This window comes from Plectropomus leopardus, chromosome 13 (assembly GCF_008729295.1).
Source record: "Plectropomus leopardus isolate mb chromosome 13, YSFRI_Pleo_2.0, whole genome shotgun sequence".
In the NCBI taxonomy this organism is placed as follows: Eukaryota; Metazoa; Chordata; class Actinopteri; order Perciformes; family Serranidae; genus Plectropomus; species Plectropomus leopardus.
In genome coordinates, this window is record NC_056475.1 from 25,773,071 (window position 1) to 25,790,433 (window position 17,363).

Consider the following 17,363-nt stretch of genomic DNA (forward strand, 5'->3'; position numbering starts at 1 on the left):
GCAATTCCAACAGGCACCTTAATTCTTTTATGAATAGTTAGGCCTGCATCCTGATACAGATCTTTTACCAACCCAGCTGACTCCTCAATCGGACAATTTGTTTTTCACATCCCTTAATAATAGTAGAGCCATACATGCCCTGTTTCTCTATTTCTTATGTAATGGGATATTTGGAATCGGTTTGTACATTAAATATCTTGGAAGAAGGGGATGCTTGATCATAAATACCTAATCATGAATAAGGTTAAGGAGGTGTTATTCAAAATTGTTCGTGAATATTACCCCTTTCAAGAAAAAAAAGGAATAAACACAATCTGTTGTTATTGTGATGAATATTCAGAAACAGTTTTAAACCTATTTTGTCACTGTTCTCACACCAGGAAATTCTGGCAAGACCTTTGCTTGTGCATGTCTTTACAGACTTTATAATATTATAAGAAAATTTGGTTACTTTCTTCAAAATCCCCAGAAAAGATGATTATTATAATAAATTTGATAATGATATTGGGGAACAATCATAGGGATGAATTTAGAATAAAAAAAAATGTTTCTGACTGCTGTGTCATCTGTGAATTAAGGAAACACCAAAAGTTTTTTTTAAAATATAAACTTTATTTATTTATCAGAGCTCAAACATTTGGAAATGCCAGGGAGAGGCACATACAGAAAACAAAACAAAAAACATCATATAATTAAATAAATAAACAAAACACAATAAATTAAAAATGGGAAAAAAAGATGTAAAGATGCACAGAAAATGGGAGAAAATGGTGTCTGTTAAACGGCTTTAACAAGGAAGATAAAATTATTTCCGTTTAATTTTTGACTTTGTTCATGTCAACAGAGAAGGATGATTTGCTTCTGTTGAATCTTGAGTCATGGATGTGATATTTAGCTACAGAAGCAAGATAAGGTTAGCCACAAAAAGAGCGCTCTCTTAAAATCAGCAAAGATTTATATTCTCAAACCTCAGTAAACAGGAAAACGATGTCGATGAGTAATCACAAAAATCAAGCGACAAACATCTTCGATATGAAGGTCACAGAGGGAGAAGGAGAAAGCTCAGGATGAGTCATTATGAGGGAAAGAATGATATATAAAACATTTTATCATTAAAATATTTGTCTTCTTTACACATTTACTGTACATACATTTACAGCAAGTCTCACATGTTGATTTTACAATAAGCAGTATGATGCCCTTTTCAAGATTTGGTCAATCGTTATGCTACAGTTAAAAACTTGTGATACAGTGCACAATCTGGTATTATTTACAGTGTAGATCTACTGAGAGAGAATGTTTTGCAGTGCAATTTTGTGCTTCCACTCAACAAGCAAGCATCTGACTGCTTACTTGTACTTTTATATCAGTGCTGTTTTTCAAAGTGCTTTTAAATTGGTTTTGGTCCTCTTCATATGATGTCCTTCTTGCTGGTGTTATGGCTGGTCTACTTGAAACCAAATTATTCTTTTTTTTTTTCAGCACGCATACTCCATTTATGTTTTTGACTGTCGGACATCTGTCCACTCCATTTTTGTGTTTTGCAGCGCCTGAGTCTTCTTCTCGTCCACCTGCACATAATCCACTCTGTGCTCGTCGGACAGAAGGGGCTTCTGCTGGACATGGAGAGGGAGAGAGGAGGACACGGTGAGTGATATGTTTCTAAAATGAACATGATTCTGCTTTACTTATACAAACAAACTGTCATGTCGCACATAATGTACGATGCTTGAGATCATACACATTTTTTGGTGTGAGGTACAGAAAAAGATGTCTGCCTTCTTGCAAAAAAAGACATGCAAAGAAAAAACCCATTTAAAAACTCAATAGCAATGCCTCTGTCTAGAAACCATGACCTGTAACTCAACATAATCCACAGACCTTGTTATGAGCAGTTTCATGAAGGAAATATTTTCTTTCTACTGAACTCAACCTGCTGTATCACTGCACAGAAGAAAGCATGCATCTACTACTATCTCATATAGCACCAGTAAGCTAGCAAATGTTACAGCTCAGTCAAGGAGGATGCCATTAATGTTTACATCTTACTCTGTAATGAGCACAAGTTCCTCATTCATGTGTAGATGTGCGCTGCCTTTTTCACTGTGATACATCTGGTGGACGTAGTTTGGCAGGAAGAAAATAGTTCCTACATGAAACTGCTCACAACAAAGTCTGTGGATTATCTTGAGTAATCTGTGTATGATTTCTGAAAAGAGACATTACTTTAAAGTTTGGGTTTTTTTTTTTTTCAGCACTATTAGCACCCCAAGCCCAGTGCCATCTAGTTCCATCATACTGGTGAGAAGGCAGACATCTCCATGGCCAGGATCTCCAACACTCAGGAACTCACACCTTGACAATCCAGGTTGATAAACAGCACTACAGGTAAGAGGATAAATCTGTATTTGAGTAATTTTAAGGAAAAGTATTTAAATTGTAAAAGACGCCACTTCATACAGGGACTTCACTGCAGATAAATTTAGATGAGAGCGGCCATCGTAAAAACGGAAAAGTTGTGATAAAAAAACATCCATGTTCACTGTGAAAACAATCCTGGTGTATTTGGATCTGTAAAAACAACCCAAAATGCTGTAGTACGCCTGACAGGCCAGTAGTTGGCGGCATAACTTTGTAATGACGCACCATAGATGAACGCCACCATTAGCGAAGTCATCTTTGATGTCACTGTTTTCACAAGAACCGTGCATTGCCAGTTTACACAGCGACAGAAAGAAGAAAAGATTACACTGTGGTTTCAATGTTTGCGTTTTCAGGCCCCTGGAAATTTGTTGTGTGAACACAAGGCCAAACCGCAACATAACTTTAACATCTCACGTGGGAACCGTTGCTGCGTAAACAGCCTCTGAATCTGCACTCAGAGATGGGAGATATTATCTTTTCTTGTTTAAGTAAATAACAGGTCGGTACATTTCTGTCATCTTTGTGATCAAAACATACCTTCTGCACAGGAGAGGGGGATGCAGAATTGAAATCCAGTGACAGATAGTCCAGGTTGGATCTTCTCGCCCAGGGCTGAACCGTTCCATCAAAGGTGAGACAGAAATGATTCCTCGACTCCTGTCAGATAGAGAAATAGATCAGTACCTTGCTGAATTGTCACTGTCCTCAGGTAAAAAGAGCTGACATACCTATAATCTATTTTCATATGCGCTGCATTATCAGTAAATCATTGATGAAATATAAAGGTGGCCTTCATTGTCAGACTGAGTTCAGGTAAATACAGGAAACTGCTTTTGTCCTGAGTGCATCCTCACACAGCCTGTCAGGATGTTTTGTAGCCCGGCTCACTAATACATGACTAATATGCTTCTCCTCAGACTTTATTCTGGGAAATCAATTAAATATGCAACCTTTCCAGGAACAACCTTGTGCATCACACTGTTTCAAATGCTCACACCCTGGATCTCAGTTTTCTGAGCAGAATATTTTAGAAACATGTAGTCACTCTCCACTCCCGCATTCTTAGCTGCAGGGAGATTCAAGCATATTACTCCACTCAGAATAATGTCAGATGTAGTTCTTTTAGCGTTCTGTAAAATGTAGTGTGAGGTCCAAAATGTTTTGGCTACATACTGTAGAATATTTAACAATATTTAAGTCCATAATTAAGGATTTCTACACACTTGGTGGATTTAAACAGTTTTTAAGTGTTTAGGCCATAGATCTGCACATAATCTGCAATATTATCACAATATCACACACAAATTTGCATTTTGTGGGGGAAAGCACCATTTTTTTGAGCCTGTTATAAGTGAAAAGTGGATGATTCATATGTTGATACAAGCTGCATGACAAAGCGAGGTGGAAAGGTGGGCTGACTTAATCAGCAACACACCATCATCATCAGAGCTACTTTCTGTAAAGTCAAGGTCTTGAACTAAGTAAAATAACATCCATAATCAGATCACATTACTTTTCATTACTCCCAAACTCTTACTCTTTTTGGTGCAATGAGACAAACAGAAAAAAAACATGTGATAAACTGATGTCACTACTCTAGATTTCTGATAAATGGCGTCTGATAGGAGCTCGATTTCTTTCAAAAGAACAGGAAAAGACAACTTGTTAATAAGTGTTCCACAAATTGCACGAAGTTCATATATTTAGAGATTTGTTTTTAAACAACCTGGGAGAAAAAAAAAAACAAGGAAAAAGGAAAAAAAGCCAAGGAAAAATATTCATAAATACCATAATTAAATATTTAAAATTATGTTACAAAAGTATTATAGTTTTTCAAGCACTTTCCCAGGTCATTTCCCTGTTTGTTCCTGTCCTTTTTTCTTTCTTTTCTTTCTTTAAGATAACTTTATTGTATTTTTTTAAACAAACTTTACTAATACAGCCAATTTGCTCCGATTTCAAAGGTTAAAATGTGTTTTCTGTAAATAGTTACCATTGCAGTGCAGATTGCATCTTCATCTCTTGGACTGACCCCGTTCTCAAGCCTTCTTTCAAGAGGTAAACAGTTTGCTGAAAAGCTGCAGTTACACAATAAAAACAGAAAAATAGGAAACAATATGTCAGATTTTCTGCGAGCTATGGCGCTGTACAAACAGAAACAGAAGAGCAGCATATTATCCTTGAGCTGAGTCAGCGTATAGGTTGAAAATGGGATTTAAATTGGAGGTTAAATCTGAGTTTTAATGAGATCTAATTGTAAAAAAATGCCAGTCACATGTCCCAAAATTAAGACTGGAACCTGCTATAACACTCTGTGGATAAAGAGGCTTTTTATGGCTCACCATGATTCAGTCATTGCTCTCATCAAAGGAATATGAGTGGGACATTCTGTGATTGTGGAGAGGCCTCTCAAGTCAAGAGGTGGAGGTCGAGCTGTGAACCAAGAAAGGGCAAAGTTACTGAATTGATTTTTATGTGCCACAGAAAGGCCAATTTTCAAACAGTGACGCATAGTAAAGATCACTGTGTGGAAAAATCTGTGTATGATATCTGCATGAATACTGCTCTGACATTTCATAAGCACAGCCATGAAAAAATGACTATTATACTGTCATGTTTTCAACCATTTTCTACATTTTTAAATCCCGTTTAAGATATAACAAAGACCACATGCTCAAAATACAGAGTTGATCAGCCAAGTAGGAACAAAAGCTCAGTTTTTCACACATTATTAAGAAAAAAGAAATATAACATGAACCAATCAGGGCTGTTATGATTCTCACCTCTCCTTAAGCGAGGCTTGAGATGCCGGTGAATTGGAGGAGGTGCAATATCTCCAGGCTGACACACCAGTGTGCCGAGAGTCATGGAGGACTCACCGCTGCAGTTTGTGTTTAGGAAACCGAGTGTCCTGGGGCTCATGGGTATGTAGCCATCACATTCAGTGGTGGCAGCAGAGGGAGACGGGGAAGCCATGGGGACATATGACTCATCCTGGTAGCTCTGAACGTGTGTGGTATGTAAACAAGGCTGCTGAAAGACAAAGTATCATGAAGTGAGACAAGTCAACCACATTGTCATTTGACTGGATTATCTGTGGACTGGATTCCTGATGACGTGTTTCATTTGTGGAGAAATCATATCAGCCCTTGGTGTGCTTATGCTAGCCTGGCTCTGTCCAGCAGTAACAAAATCTGCCTACCAGCACCTCTAAAGCTCACTAATTAACATGATGTTTAATCTGTACAAAAATCAAAGGTTCAAAAAGACAAGTCATGAGATGCTATGTTATGTTGTGTGCCATTATGCTCTATGTCTTAAGCAAGCGCAATCAGTGACCTCCTGGAGTCTCCAGGTACTGTGGCTCAGAGGTAAAGCGGGTAGAACTCCATTCGAAAGGTCAGAGGTTCAATCCCTGGTACCTCCAGGCAACATGTCGAAGTATCATTGGGCTAGATACTGAATCCTGAATTGCTCCCGATGCCGCGTCACCGGAGTGTGAGTGGATGTGAATGATTACTGAGTAGCACCTTGTACGGTAGCCTCGGCCACTAGTGTGTGAATGTGTGTGTAAATGGGTGAATGTGACAGTGTAGTGTGAAAGGGCTTTGAGTAGTCAATAAGACTAGAAAAGCATTTACCATTACGGTAGGCAAACAGAGACTTTCACTCAGGAGACGGCTGTTTGTGTTGTATGTTAAACCAAAAGTCAGTGTTGTTTTAACGTGGGGTTACATAACTGAACATAACCTTCACGTACTTATGTGATGTATTTGCATCATGTTACACACTTATTTTAACATAAAACACATTTTTTTCAAACCTAACAAAGTACTTGTTGTCAAACAGTTGCGTATAGGTTAAGGCAACATTAACCACAAGCTCCATCGTGTTGCATCCAGGAGACAGCTGTGCATCACATACAGATGCTAAAGGTTGCATGTCATGGGCACACTAAACAGTGCCTTAGGCATTGGTATCACATGTCGAGGAGCGTGAAAAAGAGTTGGTATTTGACAAACTGGAAATAGAAGACGTTAGATAGATGTTTGTGTTCAATGTGAGCCTATCTGGGGTCATTTTGAGTCTATTTGTGATTGTTTTGCACCTTTTCATAGTCACGATGAGCCTCCCTGTTACCCCTTTCACACCAAAATTGGCACGCGTACGTGTTCGCTGCTGTTTCAAACACCGGTAAATCTAGTCTATTCAGGCTGCAATTCCCACAGCCAGATGTTAGCGGGTGGGTTTTTTTGTGCACTTTGAATAAGGCTTTAGTCTCTTTGCAGCTGTTTTGCAGGTCTTTGTAGTTGTTTGTGTCTCTTTGTTGCCATTTTATGTTTATTAGTGGTTATTCTGAGTCTCTGCCAGGTTGGTTTGTGTCTTTTTGAGGGATATTTTTTCAGGTGGAGGTCAAGGGGGCCCCTGACACTCTGGGCCTCATGGCGCGGGCTTGGTCGGCCCACTCAGTAATCCCTCCATGCCCGACTGAAGCATTAGCCCCAGCTTACACTGCAGGAAGTTACTGTGTATATTTTACGAATGAGATATACTCTTTCCAGTCCTTATGCTAAGATAAGATAAGATAACTGTCTCCTGGCAGTAGCACCAAATTTAAGGTACACACATGAGAGTGGTATCAGTCTTCTAATCTAGGCTAACTCTCAGCAAAAAAAAGAGAATAAGTGAATTCCACAAAATATAAGACTATTCCTAAAGCACAAGTCTTTTTTTTCTCGTCAAAATCTTGTTGAAATGTTTGTTTTTTTAAGATTTTCTTACCAGATTCAGACTCTGCCTCCTGTTCCTCATTGATCTGTCAGCATCTCCTAAAAAAAAGATATGATTGGAAAATAACATTAGTTTATGTTCTCAACCCTTACAATCAGGTATTGTCAGCATAAAGCCATATGCTACCAGACCATAAAAGCGCCAGGATTATGATTAAATTGTTGGGCCAAGTTTTCTCAGTTTTTGTGTCATGCATACGGTGAGGCTGCTTTCCTATAAAGGACATACCTATTCTGAAATGGTCCAGGCTTGACAAAGAGGTCCTGCGGTGAAATAATGCGGCGTGGTTTGAGAAATGTTGTGCGCTGGTTGCCATCGGCCTGTGAGCTCCTTCATCACTCTGCGGCTCTGACAGGTGATTAGACTTGGGTGGCAGCGGAGGAGGCGTTTGTCTGTCACTCGTTGCCTCAAACGATGCAGAGGAATAAGGCTTGTCAAACCGGAAGACACTTGTGGCGCAGTGACGCAGCGGAGAGGAGGATGATGACGGTAAAGCCATAGAGGTGCATGGAGCGCTGAAAGGAGGGTTAGTCAACCTTCCGTGGAGGAAAACAGATGGACTGTGGCTGGCATGAGAGATGGAGGATGAAGAGGAGTCGGTGTAAAGTGGTGATGGGACAATGTCCTTGACGGCATCATCTGATGACTTCTGCTCCAGAGAGATCTCAGAGTTTGAGAAGCTCTCATTCCTACATATATGTGGGAAAAATGAAAACATTGTGTTTGTGAAAATCAGCAGGAGAAGGAAGGCAACTAGCAAGACATGGCACAAAAATAGCAAAAATGAGCAAATCATTAGAAAAAGAAAAAAAGTTATAAGAAAATGACCTGAAAATAAGCACAAAAAAGGGGTTGTATCCTCGCTGCAACGGCAGCAGGTTCAATTCCGGCCTTAAGCCTTTAATGCATGTCGCCTCCTCTCTCTCCCTTTCACGCTTAAACTGTCCTGTCCACTAAAGGCAATAAAAGCCCCAAAAAATAATCTTTAAAAAAAAAAATATTCTTGTAGTCTGTGGGACATTGCTTTCCATGTTGGTCATTGCCTTTTCCCCCCATGTTTATAAAAAAAAAATCAAACCAAGTTGCTCAGTTTTCAAAGGACCAAACAGCTTGTGAAAGGCGTCGAAATGCAGCACAAGAAAACTGATGTCAAAAGCAAACTAACACAAGCAAACAAAAAAATTACCTAAAGAAGTACTGTTTTAAAAAAAAAAAAGTATTTTAAATATATTTTATTATTTTTATTTTTTCTAACATAATTTTAAATATAAAATAATTGTAAATATAGTTTTCTGGACATTCTCTCCTAATTTTTGGATTATTTTTTTTTTAAATCCTCCTGTTTTTATTATTTTTTTTTATTTTTAGGTAAAATTTCACGCAATTGTCGGCCATTGCCTTTTTTTCATGTTTTCTAAAAGAAATCCAGCCAATATACTCACTTTTCAAATGTTCAAATAACTTGTGAAAGGCGTTTGAATGCAGCACAAGAAAGCTGTCCAGGTTTCAAACAGTTAAATATGAACCGCTGCTGTCGTTTTGTCTTGTGTCAAAGGTCTGACAGATTGCACATACCTACACACACTCCCCGTCTCACACTGTGAGAGGAATAGGTAGTCCAGTGGGTGACTGGAGTCTGGTAGGCTTGATAGCGACACTCGGTCAGCGCCGTCAGGTGACAGATGAAGGGAGGTCGGCGTGTGAGGAAAGCCTTCTTCTGAGCTCTCTGTTGAGAACAAGCAGAGGTGCAGGACGCATTGTTACAACCACTATGGAGTGATAAGAAAACTGCCATCTCCTGACAGAAAGGGCTCGCTAAAGTGAACAAACACAGATTCTCTGCAGATTCTCCCACCCTGTGCCCAAATATACTGTAAATGGAGCAGGTGAACTTATGAGAGGAATATTTTTGCAAGCACCTTGAAAGTAGACACGTGAGCCCTGTTCTCTCTTCTGTTTATATATCCTCCAATCTTTTAGAAAGGCTGGCTCTCACTCAGAAATTTGTTTCATTCCATTTCACTCAAGGCCGCTGAGTCAAGGCTCTTTGTGCAGAACCATGTGGGGGGAAAAAATATCCAAAAGTCTTTGCATGTTCTCGTGAAAAATTTGTTACCCTTAATAGATGTTTGCATTCTCCTGTGGGTACCGAAGAACCTTTTATATTCCTTTACAATCTGCAACAATGTTTAGCGTGTGGCAGCCATTTTTCCGCCACAATCAGCTACTTATGTGTGTTTTTCCGAGAGCATACGGGATTTACTAGAACATGCAGGGCAGCACATCAGCAACATTGCTCTATCTCCTTCACACAGATGATAGTGTTCCAACAGACACATTTTTAAGTCTCCTTACAAAATATCACATTAACTATGCATGCATTGGAAGCAACAGTAAAGCAAACATCAAACAGCATCACCCTGATAACATATTTTAGAGAATTCCTGACCAAACAAGTGTAAACATGAAAATTAAAGTGAGCGCCATCAGATATATAAAAAAAAAAAAATGAACCCACAAGAGATGATAATGCATTCTGTGCAACCCCAGAGCACGTTCAAGGAAGTCATATAAAAATCTCATTATTTATCTGTTAATTGGAAGATGACCTCAGCTCCCGGGCTCCCTGCTGATCTGCTGTTATCTCCTCTAATACGGCTGCAACATGTTGAACTGTTGGAAATATCTCGTCTACACAGACAACAGTCTGAGCTTTGATAAAATACGCGGTCACATTTTGTCTTCCAATCCTTAAACCATTCCTCTATAGCCCACATCTACATTCATTTACATTCCAGAAGCAATGTTTGAAAAACTGCACTTCAAATATTTCTTTCTTTCTAATGTAAATAATAAAAAATAATGCAAAATGTTGTTGTTGCTGCTGCAGAAAGAAGATCAGATATTTTTTTTATCAAGTGATTCTAACCACGGTGTGATGACGAGAGTTTGTGTGTGGGTTTAGGAGCTCACTTATTTTGAAACTTAGCAGAGACATCGCCGCTCTGCATCAAAACAAACTTTGTTAAAGCTGTTTTTTAAGTTTTCGATTTTCAGCTGATCTAATGTTTTTTTTTAAGTCTTTTACTGCAACCACAGGCATTGATCATTCAGATAAGCAGCAAATAAACTCATCCAATCTGATTTCCCAGTAACATTTTCCTTCAAGTGTTTTAATATGGGTTTTTATTGTTGTTTTTTGGGGGAGGGATTCTCTTCATTGATAGGACAGCTGTAGAATGACAGGGAATGTGGGAGAGAGAGGGGGAATGGGGCACACACTCTACCTGGTGAGCGAGAGGCCTCCCCAAGTGTTTTTATTTGTTGATAAAAATGCTCAACACCAAACCATTTTGTAGAAAATAATGCAAAATACTTAAACCTAGGACACCATGGAAGCACTTGTTTTGCACATCATTTCAGAAATGCTGCCTGAAAGTGATATCTTTGAAATCTGTAATCACTAAAATTTGAAATTAAGTACTGTAGTATTTACAAAGTCAAGGGTCTAGATTTCATTTTAATATTGGCAGGGACGCATGTTATGCGGGGGGTCTGGGCTTCCACCCCCAGGACATTTTGAACATGAAACGCTTTATTTCCTGCATTCTGGGGATTTTTATGCACAAATGTATAATGTAAATGTCTTCATGCATCTTAACTAAAGTAAATCACAGAAATCAGGTGATAAGCCATAATTAAAAATATAAAAACAGGCCACAATAGAATATAATGCAATAAGGCTCTCAGGCATTCTGTATCTCTTTCAAATATTTATTCACCTGTATATCAGCTTCTTATTTAATGTCATCCCTGCTGATTCAACACACATGTAGTTTACTTTTCCATCCTTCTTTGCCTCTTTTGTTTGGGGAAGTAACCTCTTTTAATGTACATGTGGCACCTATTCACATAAATAATAAATTAATTCATTTTAATGAATGTATTAACCCCTGGACTTGAATAGTGTGTTTCCGCAAGATTTCTGCTCATGTTCAAAATTTTTAGCACGTTCAGAATTTAATTTATTTAAATATATTAAATGGTAATCTGATTAGAATAAAGTTATAATGTTTCAAGAAAAAAGAAAAACTACCTTGCTCATAAACCACTGTGTATTTCATTATTGCTCTGCTGATATGGCAGTATCCTCTTCAGACTGTCTATCAGACTCTGGATGAGGCTTGCACGTGACTATGTGCTGCTCTACATATATAACAATTGAAAATTCTTTTAACTTTTATGCTGAAAAATTAAGTAAGTTGTTAGAGAACTGCATTTATATGTTCGAACTCTGTGTGAACCACACAGCACAGAATAAACAATTTTTTCTTTTCTTGACCTCATTCTAAAGATTTTCAGTCCACCACTTCCTGTTTGGGGTCGAGTGACACCAATATCTTCTGGAACACCATATTAATCTACTGAAACATTTTTTCCCACCATCTATTTTTTTCACCATCTATTTTTTTTCCACTATCATTTTTCCCCACCATCTATTATTTTTTCACCATCATTTTTTTCTTCACTGTCCATTTTCTTTTAACCATATTATTTTTTCTATTACATGTACCTTCTGTAGACATGCAACTAGTGACTGGGTTAACTTCTTTCTTTATTTATTTTTTTTGAATGAGAAAAGTTTTTTAACAAATCTTGCCAAGTGCATCTTTAACACAACTGCATCTCAGACTGAATAGTGAGTATTTACCTGCATCCTCCAGGTTCCCAAACTGGCAAATCTGACTGATGCTACTGATCCAGCAGTTCATCTCCTCCTCCGTTTTGGCCACCAGGTAAAAAACACGAAATGACGTCTTTACCACAAAGAGGTGTTTCCCATGGAAGTCTCGCTTTATCCTGAGCTGCCCATTGAGCATCTCGACCTCACACTCTTTCAGGTCGATGGTGCGGATTGGCTTTTTGGAGTTCTTACTCTGGTAGTACTCCAGTACATCAGGGTTGCCGCTCATGCGACCTCTTCGAAGCACAAACCAGCGTTTCCTCCACGCCTGCGTGAGAAAGACAGCAAACGGTTAATCAGGGAGTTATTTCAAACTTTAACTTCATCATTACTCAGTAATGTTATTCACGCATCATTTTAACACGTCTCCCTTTTCCCTATCACCACCATTTTATTAGTCATGACCAGTCATGGGAATTAGATCACAGCTCCTGCTCACAACAGCTAACTTAGCAACTTTAGCTCCTTTTTTTTGCTTTTGATATGGTCACTAAGCGGAACCTCAACTCAAGTTTCCCAGAAGTGCAGAGAAGAGGAAGTTCACTGTATTTAGCAGAAAATGTCGAACACAATGAAAGAGGTATTTATACAGTACACGGTGACTGCTTTGGACTGAGGATTTACTGAAAACTTCATTCTGAAACTGTAACTTGTATAAATAGCTCCAGAGATGTACTTCATGCCTGAGCCCTCACAGGGTGCCAGTTGTCATCCCAGTTGTGTGGGTGTCATATTTCATATTTAGAAACTGCACTGATGATCATAGAAATGCTTCAAGGCATAGAAATGAGTTTTCATTTTCATACTTGGTTTTGTGGCTTATATGTGCATTGTCAAGGTGGAGCCTCGCCTTATGGTTGTGAGGTGTGAACTTTTTTTTCCTGCACGTGGATATCCGCTGCTGCACAAGTCAGTTGGTAACCAATGTGTGTTTATACCAAATGGTTAGACACGCAATGCGTACTGCCAAAAATACTTTGCGAGGAAACCGTAACTAGACAGATGGGTATTGAGTATGGAAAGTTTTTTGTTTTTTTTTTTAAAAAAAAGGTCTTATAGGTGCTGATGATGGTAGAAGGGGGTATGTGCTTTTTTGCCTCCTTGATCTTTCAGAGAAATAGAAAGCAAGTGAGTTCACTGTTTTTTATTTACCCTTTGAAACCTGAGCGCAGTCAGCTAGATTTCTTTAAAAATGAGGAATGCAAAGAGCAACTTATGAAGAAATGACTCAGAAATAAGCAAAACAAGACAAGAACAGGGAAAAGATCTGAAAAAGTTGCATAAAATTATAATTACTTTGTTAAATGATTTTAAATATATTATAATGATAATTAGGAATAGTTTTCTGGAATTTTTCCCAAGTTTTTAAAAAAATCAAATTAATATTAATAATAATAAATAATAATCATAATAATAATAACAAAATAATAATAAAATTGTAATAATACTAATAATTATAAAAATAATAATAATAATAATAATAGATCGGACTTATATAGCGCGGTACTCAAAGATACTTTACAGATGCAAAATAGAGAACACAAAATACTGAAAAATGCTTACATGAACAGATACAAACACAAGAACAAAGTACAAAAGCAAAATTCAGAAGATATGACAGTTCAGGTTTGGGGAGGCAGTGGGAGACAGGTATTGTAGGCTTTTTTGAACAGATGGGTTCTGAGTTTAAGAGGGGAGTGAGTGTGAGTTGTGGATGTATGGAGGGAGGGAGGTCCAGACAGTTAGGGCAGCAATGGCAAAGGCTCTGTAAATCTATTCATTTCTTGCAATTTGCAGGACATTTCTTGCCAAGTTGCTCATTGCCTTTTTCCCCATGTTTTTTTTTTTTGCTTATTTTTTGAAAGAAATCTCATTAATTTAATTAGGGTTTAAAACTTTCCCAATCATCTGGAAGCTTTGAATCTACAATTCCTAAAATTGTGGACTATCCCCTCCCAGAAATCCCTCATACGTGGGATCCCACGTATAAGGGGCTGGCTTTTTCCATTATCACTTGCATAACACGCCTACGTCGCCTTTGATTGGAAATAATAACGGCTAGCGCGGTGGCTGCAATAGAAATAAAGCTGCTAATGTTTTGAACATCCATTGCAATGCTTCTTGGAATGTTATCATGAGAGGAGAAGTTGCAGCATCGTTCAATGGAAACACAGTCATCTTGCAATTGTGTTTTATAGACATTTCTGTAATATTACTTAAGTTTTGTGCAAATCTGTAATGGACATCCACCAAGTGTAACAGTGAGCCAGAGTGACCAATTAACATGACCCCGAGAGTGAGGCAGCTAAATGGAATTCAGCCGCGATTGATTTTATTAATTGTACCTATGATTTCAACACTGATGTGTCCAGGTCTTTTTACTGGAAAGGAGTAATGCGTGTACATGTTTAAATGTTGTCAGTATTCTCAAAATCCTTAAAATGATGGAAGCAATGCATAGTATGAGATAATACATGTCTATATACAACATCTAATTAGTTTCTAAGAGGTACAATAGTTGCTTTTACAATAGTTCCTTTTCCTGCAACCCAATCGCAAGAAAAACTGTTCGCATTGTGAGTTTCTGCAAACCATGGACAGGTTTCATTTGTGCATTATTTGGTAGCAATACTTCCAAACTTAACATGTCTCAACAGTGCTGCGGTGAAAGTATGGTTAGGTTTGAGCACAGAAACCACTTGGTTATAGAAAGGAAAATAATATGTTTTGGCTTTAAAGACTCACGTTTGGTGGCACAAAACCAGCTGGAAAAGCAGGGACATGTCGGTAAAGACACCCCAAGCTTGGGTGCAAAAAACGCTGCTGGGATACACCACGATGTGCTGCTAAAATCACCCAGCTTCAGTGCCTGGGTGACACCAAACCACAGTGACAAAAGTCAGCTTATATACTACATGTATTTAGAAAGGTTGAGGTGAAACATAAGAAACGTGCAAATGTAACATATTAATAGTTTGCAGAAATGTAAAATGCAAACATTTTCTTCTGGCAAGTGGGCTTTGTCCTGTGTGACTTTAAGGAGTGGAAATTAGTCTTTTTAAAGAAATTCTGCAAAAACAATGATGCTTTTATATATTAACTCATTGAAACCTTGAGCAACATCATTTTTTTCTCGCGCTGCTTCCAGATGCCTTTCACAAGAATTCAAACTTTTGAGCAAAATTATTTCTTTCAAACCATAGGATAAAAGGCAATGAGCAACTTGGTAAGAAATGTTCCTCAATTTGCAAGAAACAACTAGATCTAGAAAATGATTTCAAAGAAGCTAGGGAAAAAATGCATTGGGAAAAACTACATTTATAACTACCATAACAACTTGTTTAAAATTATGTCACAAAATGATATTTTTGTGCACCTTTTCCAGGTCATTTCTCTGTTGTTTTGTATATTTATGTTTTTTTAATATAATTTTCTCATACTTTTTTTTTTTTTTACTAATTTCTTGCTAATTTTCATAGTTCAGTGCCTTCTTCTGATGTTTTTGACAGAAATTAACCCAGTTTCAGGTTACAAATTATGAAAATAAATAATAATAATATAATATCTTTATTTATATAGCACCTTTAAAAACAGAGTTTACAAAGTGCTTTGACAAGCAAGGCAAAGCAGTAGTGAGAGGAGGTTCACGCATAAGTAACATGACAAAAAAGAGCCAAAAAGTCATACCAAACTAAAGCCAGACAAACAAGAGAGACAATTACAAAACAGATGTCCATGTCCTCAAAGTAAGCAATCAAGAAATATGACAATAAAGTAGATGGACTCAATATGAGAAGTTCAAGCCCTTGTGAGAAACAGGTCAGCTTCAGTGCACGCTGTGGTGGACTGGACACAGCTGACGACCGTTAAATACACGTTGATCGTGACAAAAAGTGGAAATGTAGTGTTGACAGAAAATGAGAACAGAAGTGTGTTGATACTTCTGTTTCTATACAAGGTAGCAAACCAAGAAGCTGCAGCCCAAGTCAGCAACAAACACCTTTGTGAACACCACCACCACTTCCAACACTGTGTTCTTTATGCGTTAATGCTTGAGATTTTCATTTCATGTGAGAACACCGCAGAGCGAGACAAATTTGACCACGATCATTTAAATTTCCATCACAGCATGTGCTTGACATTTGAATACTGAGTCAGATAGTGGCCCTTAACGATGGTCTGATAAACATGTTTGTTCTCTGGCAGCAACAGGATTTGCATAGCGTGCTGAAACAAGTTTCTATTTCCCGCTCTGAACCCCCTCGATGCTCACCTCCACCCACCCGTCCCCTGCACTAGCACTGACAAATGGCCCTCCTGCATTCGTACAGAGGAAGTGCATGCAGCCATCATAAAGCTGGACTATTTCTGCTTGTCACTTGTCTGACTGCCCCTCGCTTTACTTCCCATGTTTCACAATGCACGCGCTCATCACACAAACACATATTCACAGAGAGGAGTGAGTGGACAGCCCAGCGTTATCACATGACTCCCAACAGTCCTGTCCCTGTAAGCACTTACATATACTAGCTTTAGGAAGTACATCTGCAGTTTGTGACATGTTGTTATTGTCATAAACAATCGCTCATGTAACTATGAGGTGCATCCCCAAGCCAGAAACACCAGAGTGAAGCATTATTATAGAATTGAGGAAGATCATATAAAGGAATTACAGCACATTTTTATGTAGGCATACAAACCCCACTGTTTCTAAATCATCATTCCACACCGTTACACACACAAACACACACAAACACAAGGCTCAGCAGCACAACCTGGCATTCCTACTGCTGGCAGAGGACATAAACAAGTGTCCGGTGTGTACTCCTACTCACAAATCTCTTTAGTTTCTTCTCTGGAGGAGATTTAATGAGCCAGCCGTCGCAAACCACATCCCCAGCACTCATCTTGACTGCAGAGTGTGTCGTCCGTCCTCACGGCTGCTGCTGCTGTTGCTGCTGCTGCTGTAAAACTGAGAGCACTGCGAAGCATATCCTGTGCTCTGGTATTCAGCCCAGCCACTCCAAAAGGAGGAAGTCGAAAAAATTGATCACACTGACAGAGAGAGAGAGAGAGAGAGAGAGAGAGAGTAGGGGAGGGAGGGTGAGAATAATGTGTTTATTTTCTCATGTGCTCGGGGGCAAGTGGACAGAGCCGTTAGCTCAAATATTACTTATAGTGAGGCTTGACAAGTTTTACTGATTCCTGGAGCGTGCGGGAGCTGAGTCACCCATGCTGTGAAAAAGATGTTATCTTTTGGTTCATGTTAAAGAGACATGTTGCTGATTTCGTTTTTGCTTTTGTAATAGTGTTCATGTGTTTGTTTGTTTGTTTGTGCAATGCGGTTTGTGAGCTCTACAAAAACCAGAAGTGGTTTGAAGAGGGTTCACACACTGACATGCTG

At 38.5% G+C, this 17,363-nt stretch overlaps 1 protein-coding gene across 1 annotated transcript; it reads right to left on the minus strand.

Moving 5' to 3' along the window:
- Positions 1-591: 591 nt before the first annotated feature.
- Positions 592-16,918, minus strand: gab3 (GRB2 associated binding protein 3). The gene is made up of 10 exons (XM_042499294.1): positions 16,795-16,918; positions 11,927-12,227; positions 8,791-8,941; positions 7,444-7,904; positions 7,207-7,253; positions 5,208-5,457; positions 4,767-4,857; positions 4,418-4,502; positions 2,962-3,081; positions 592-1,616 (listed from the first exon to the last, which is right to left on the minus strand). Exons 1-10 carry the CDS (start codon positions 16,864-16,866, stop codon positions 1,497-1,499), a joined length of 1,698 nt encoding a protein of 565 aa, XP_042355228.1. The 5' UTR covers positions 16,867-16,918; the 3' UTR covers positions 592-1,496.
- Between the last annotated feature and the right edge of the window lie 445 nt (positions 16,919-17,363).

Coding starts and splice junctions, on each gene's coding strand:
- gab3 (XM_042499294.1), bottom strand. CDS start 16,866: ATGAGTGCTGGGGATGTGGTTTGCGACGGCTGGCTCATTAAATCTCCT. Junction 7,905..8,790: donor GAGACGGGGAGTGTGTGTAG/GTATGTGCAATC, acceptor ACATATATGTAG/GAATGAGAGCTTCTCAAACT. Junction 1,617..2,961: donor CCCCCTCTCCTGTGCAGAAG/GTATGTTTTGAT, acceptor CTCCATGTCCAG/CAGAAGCCCCTTCTGTCCGA.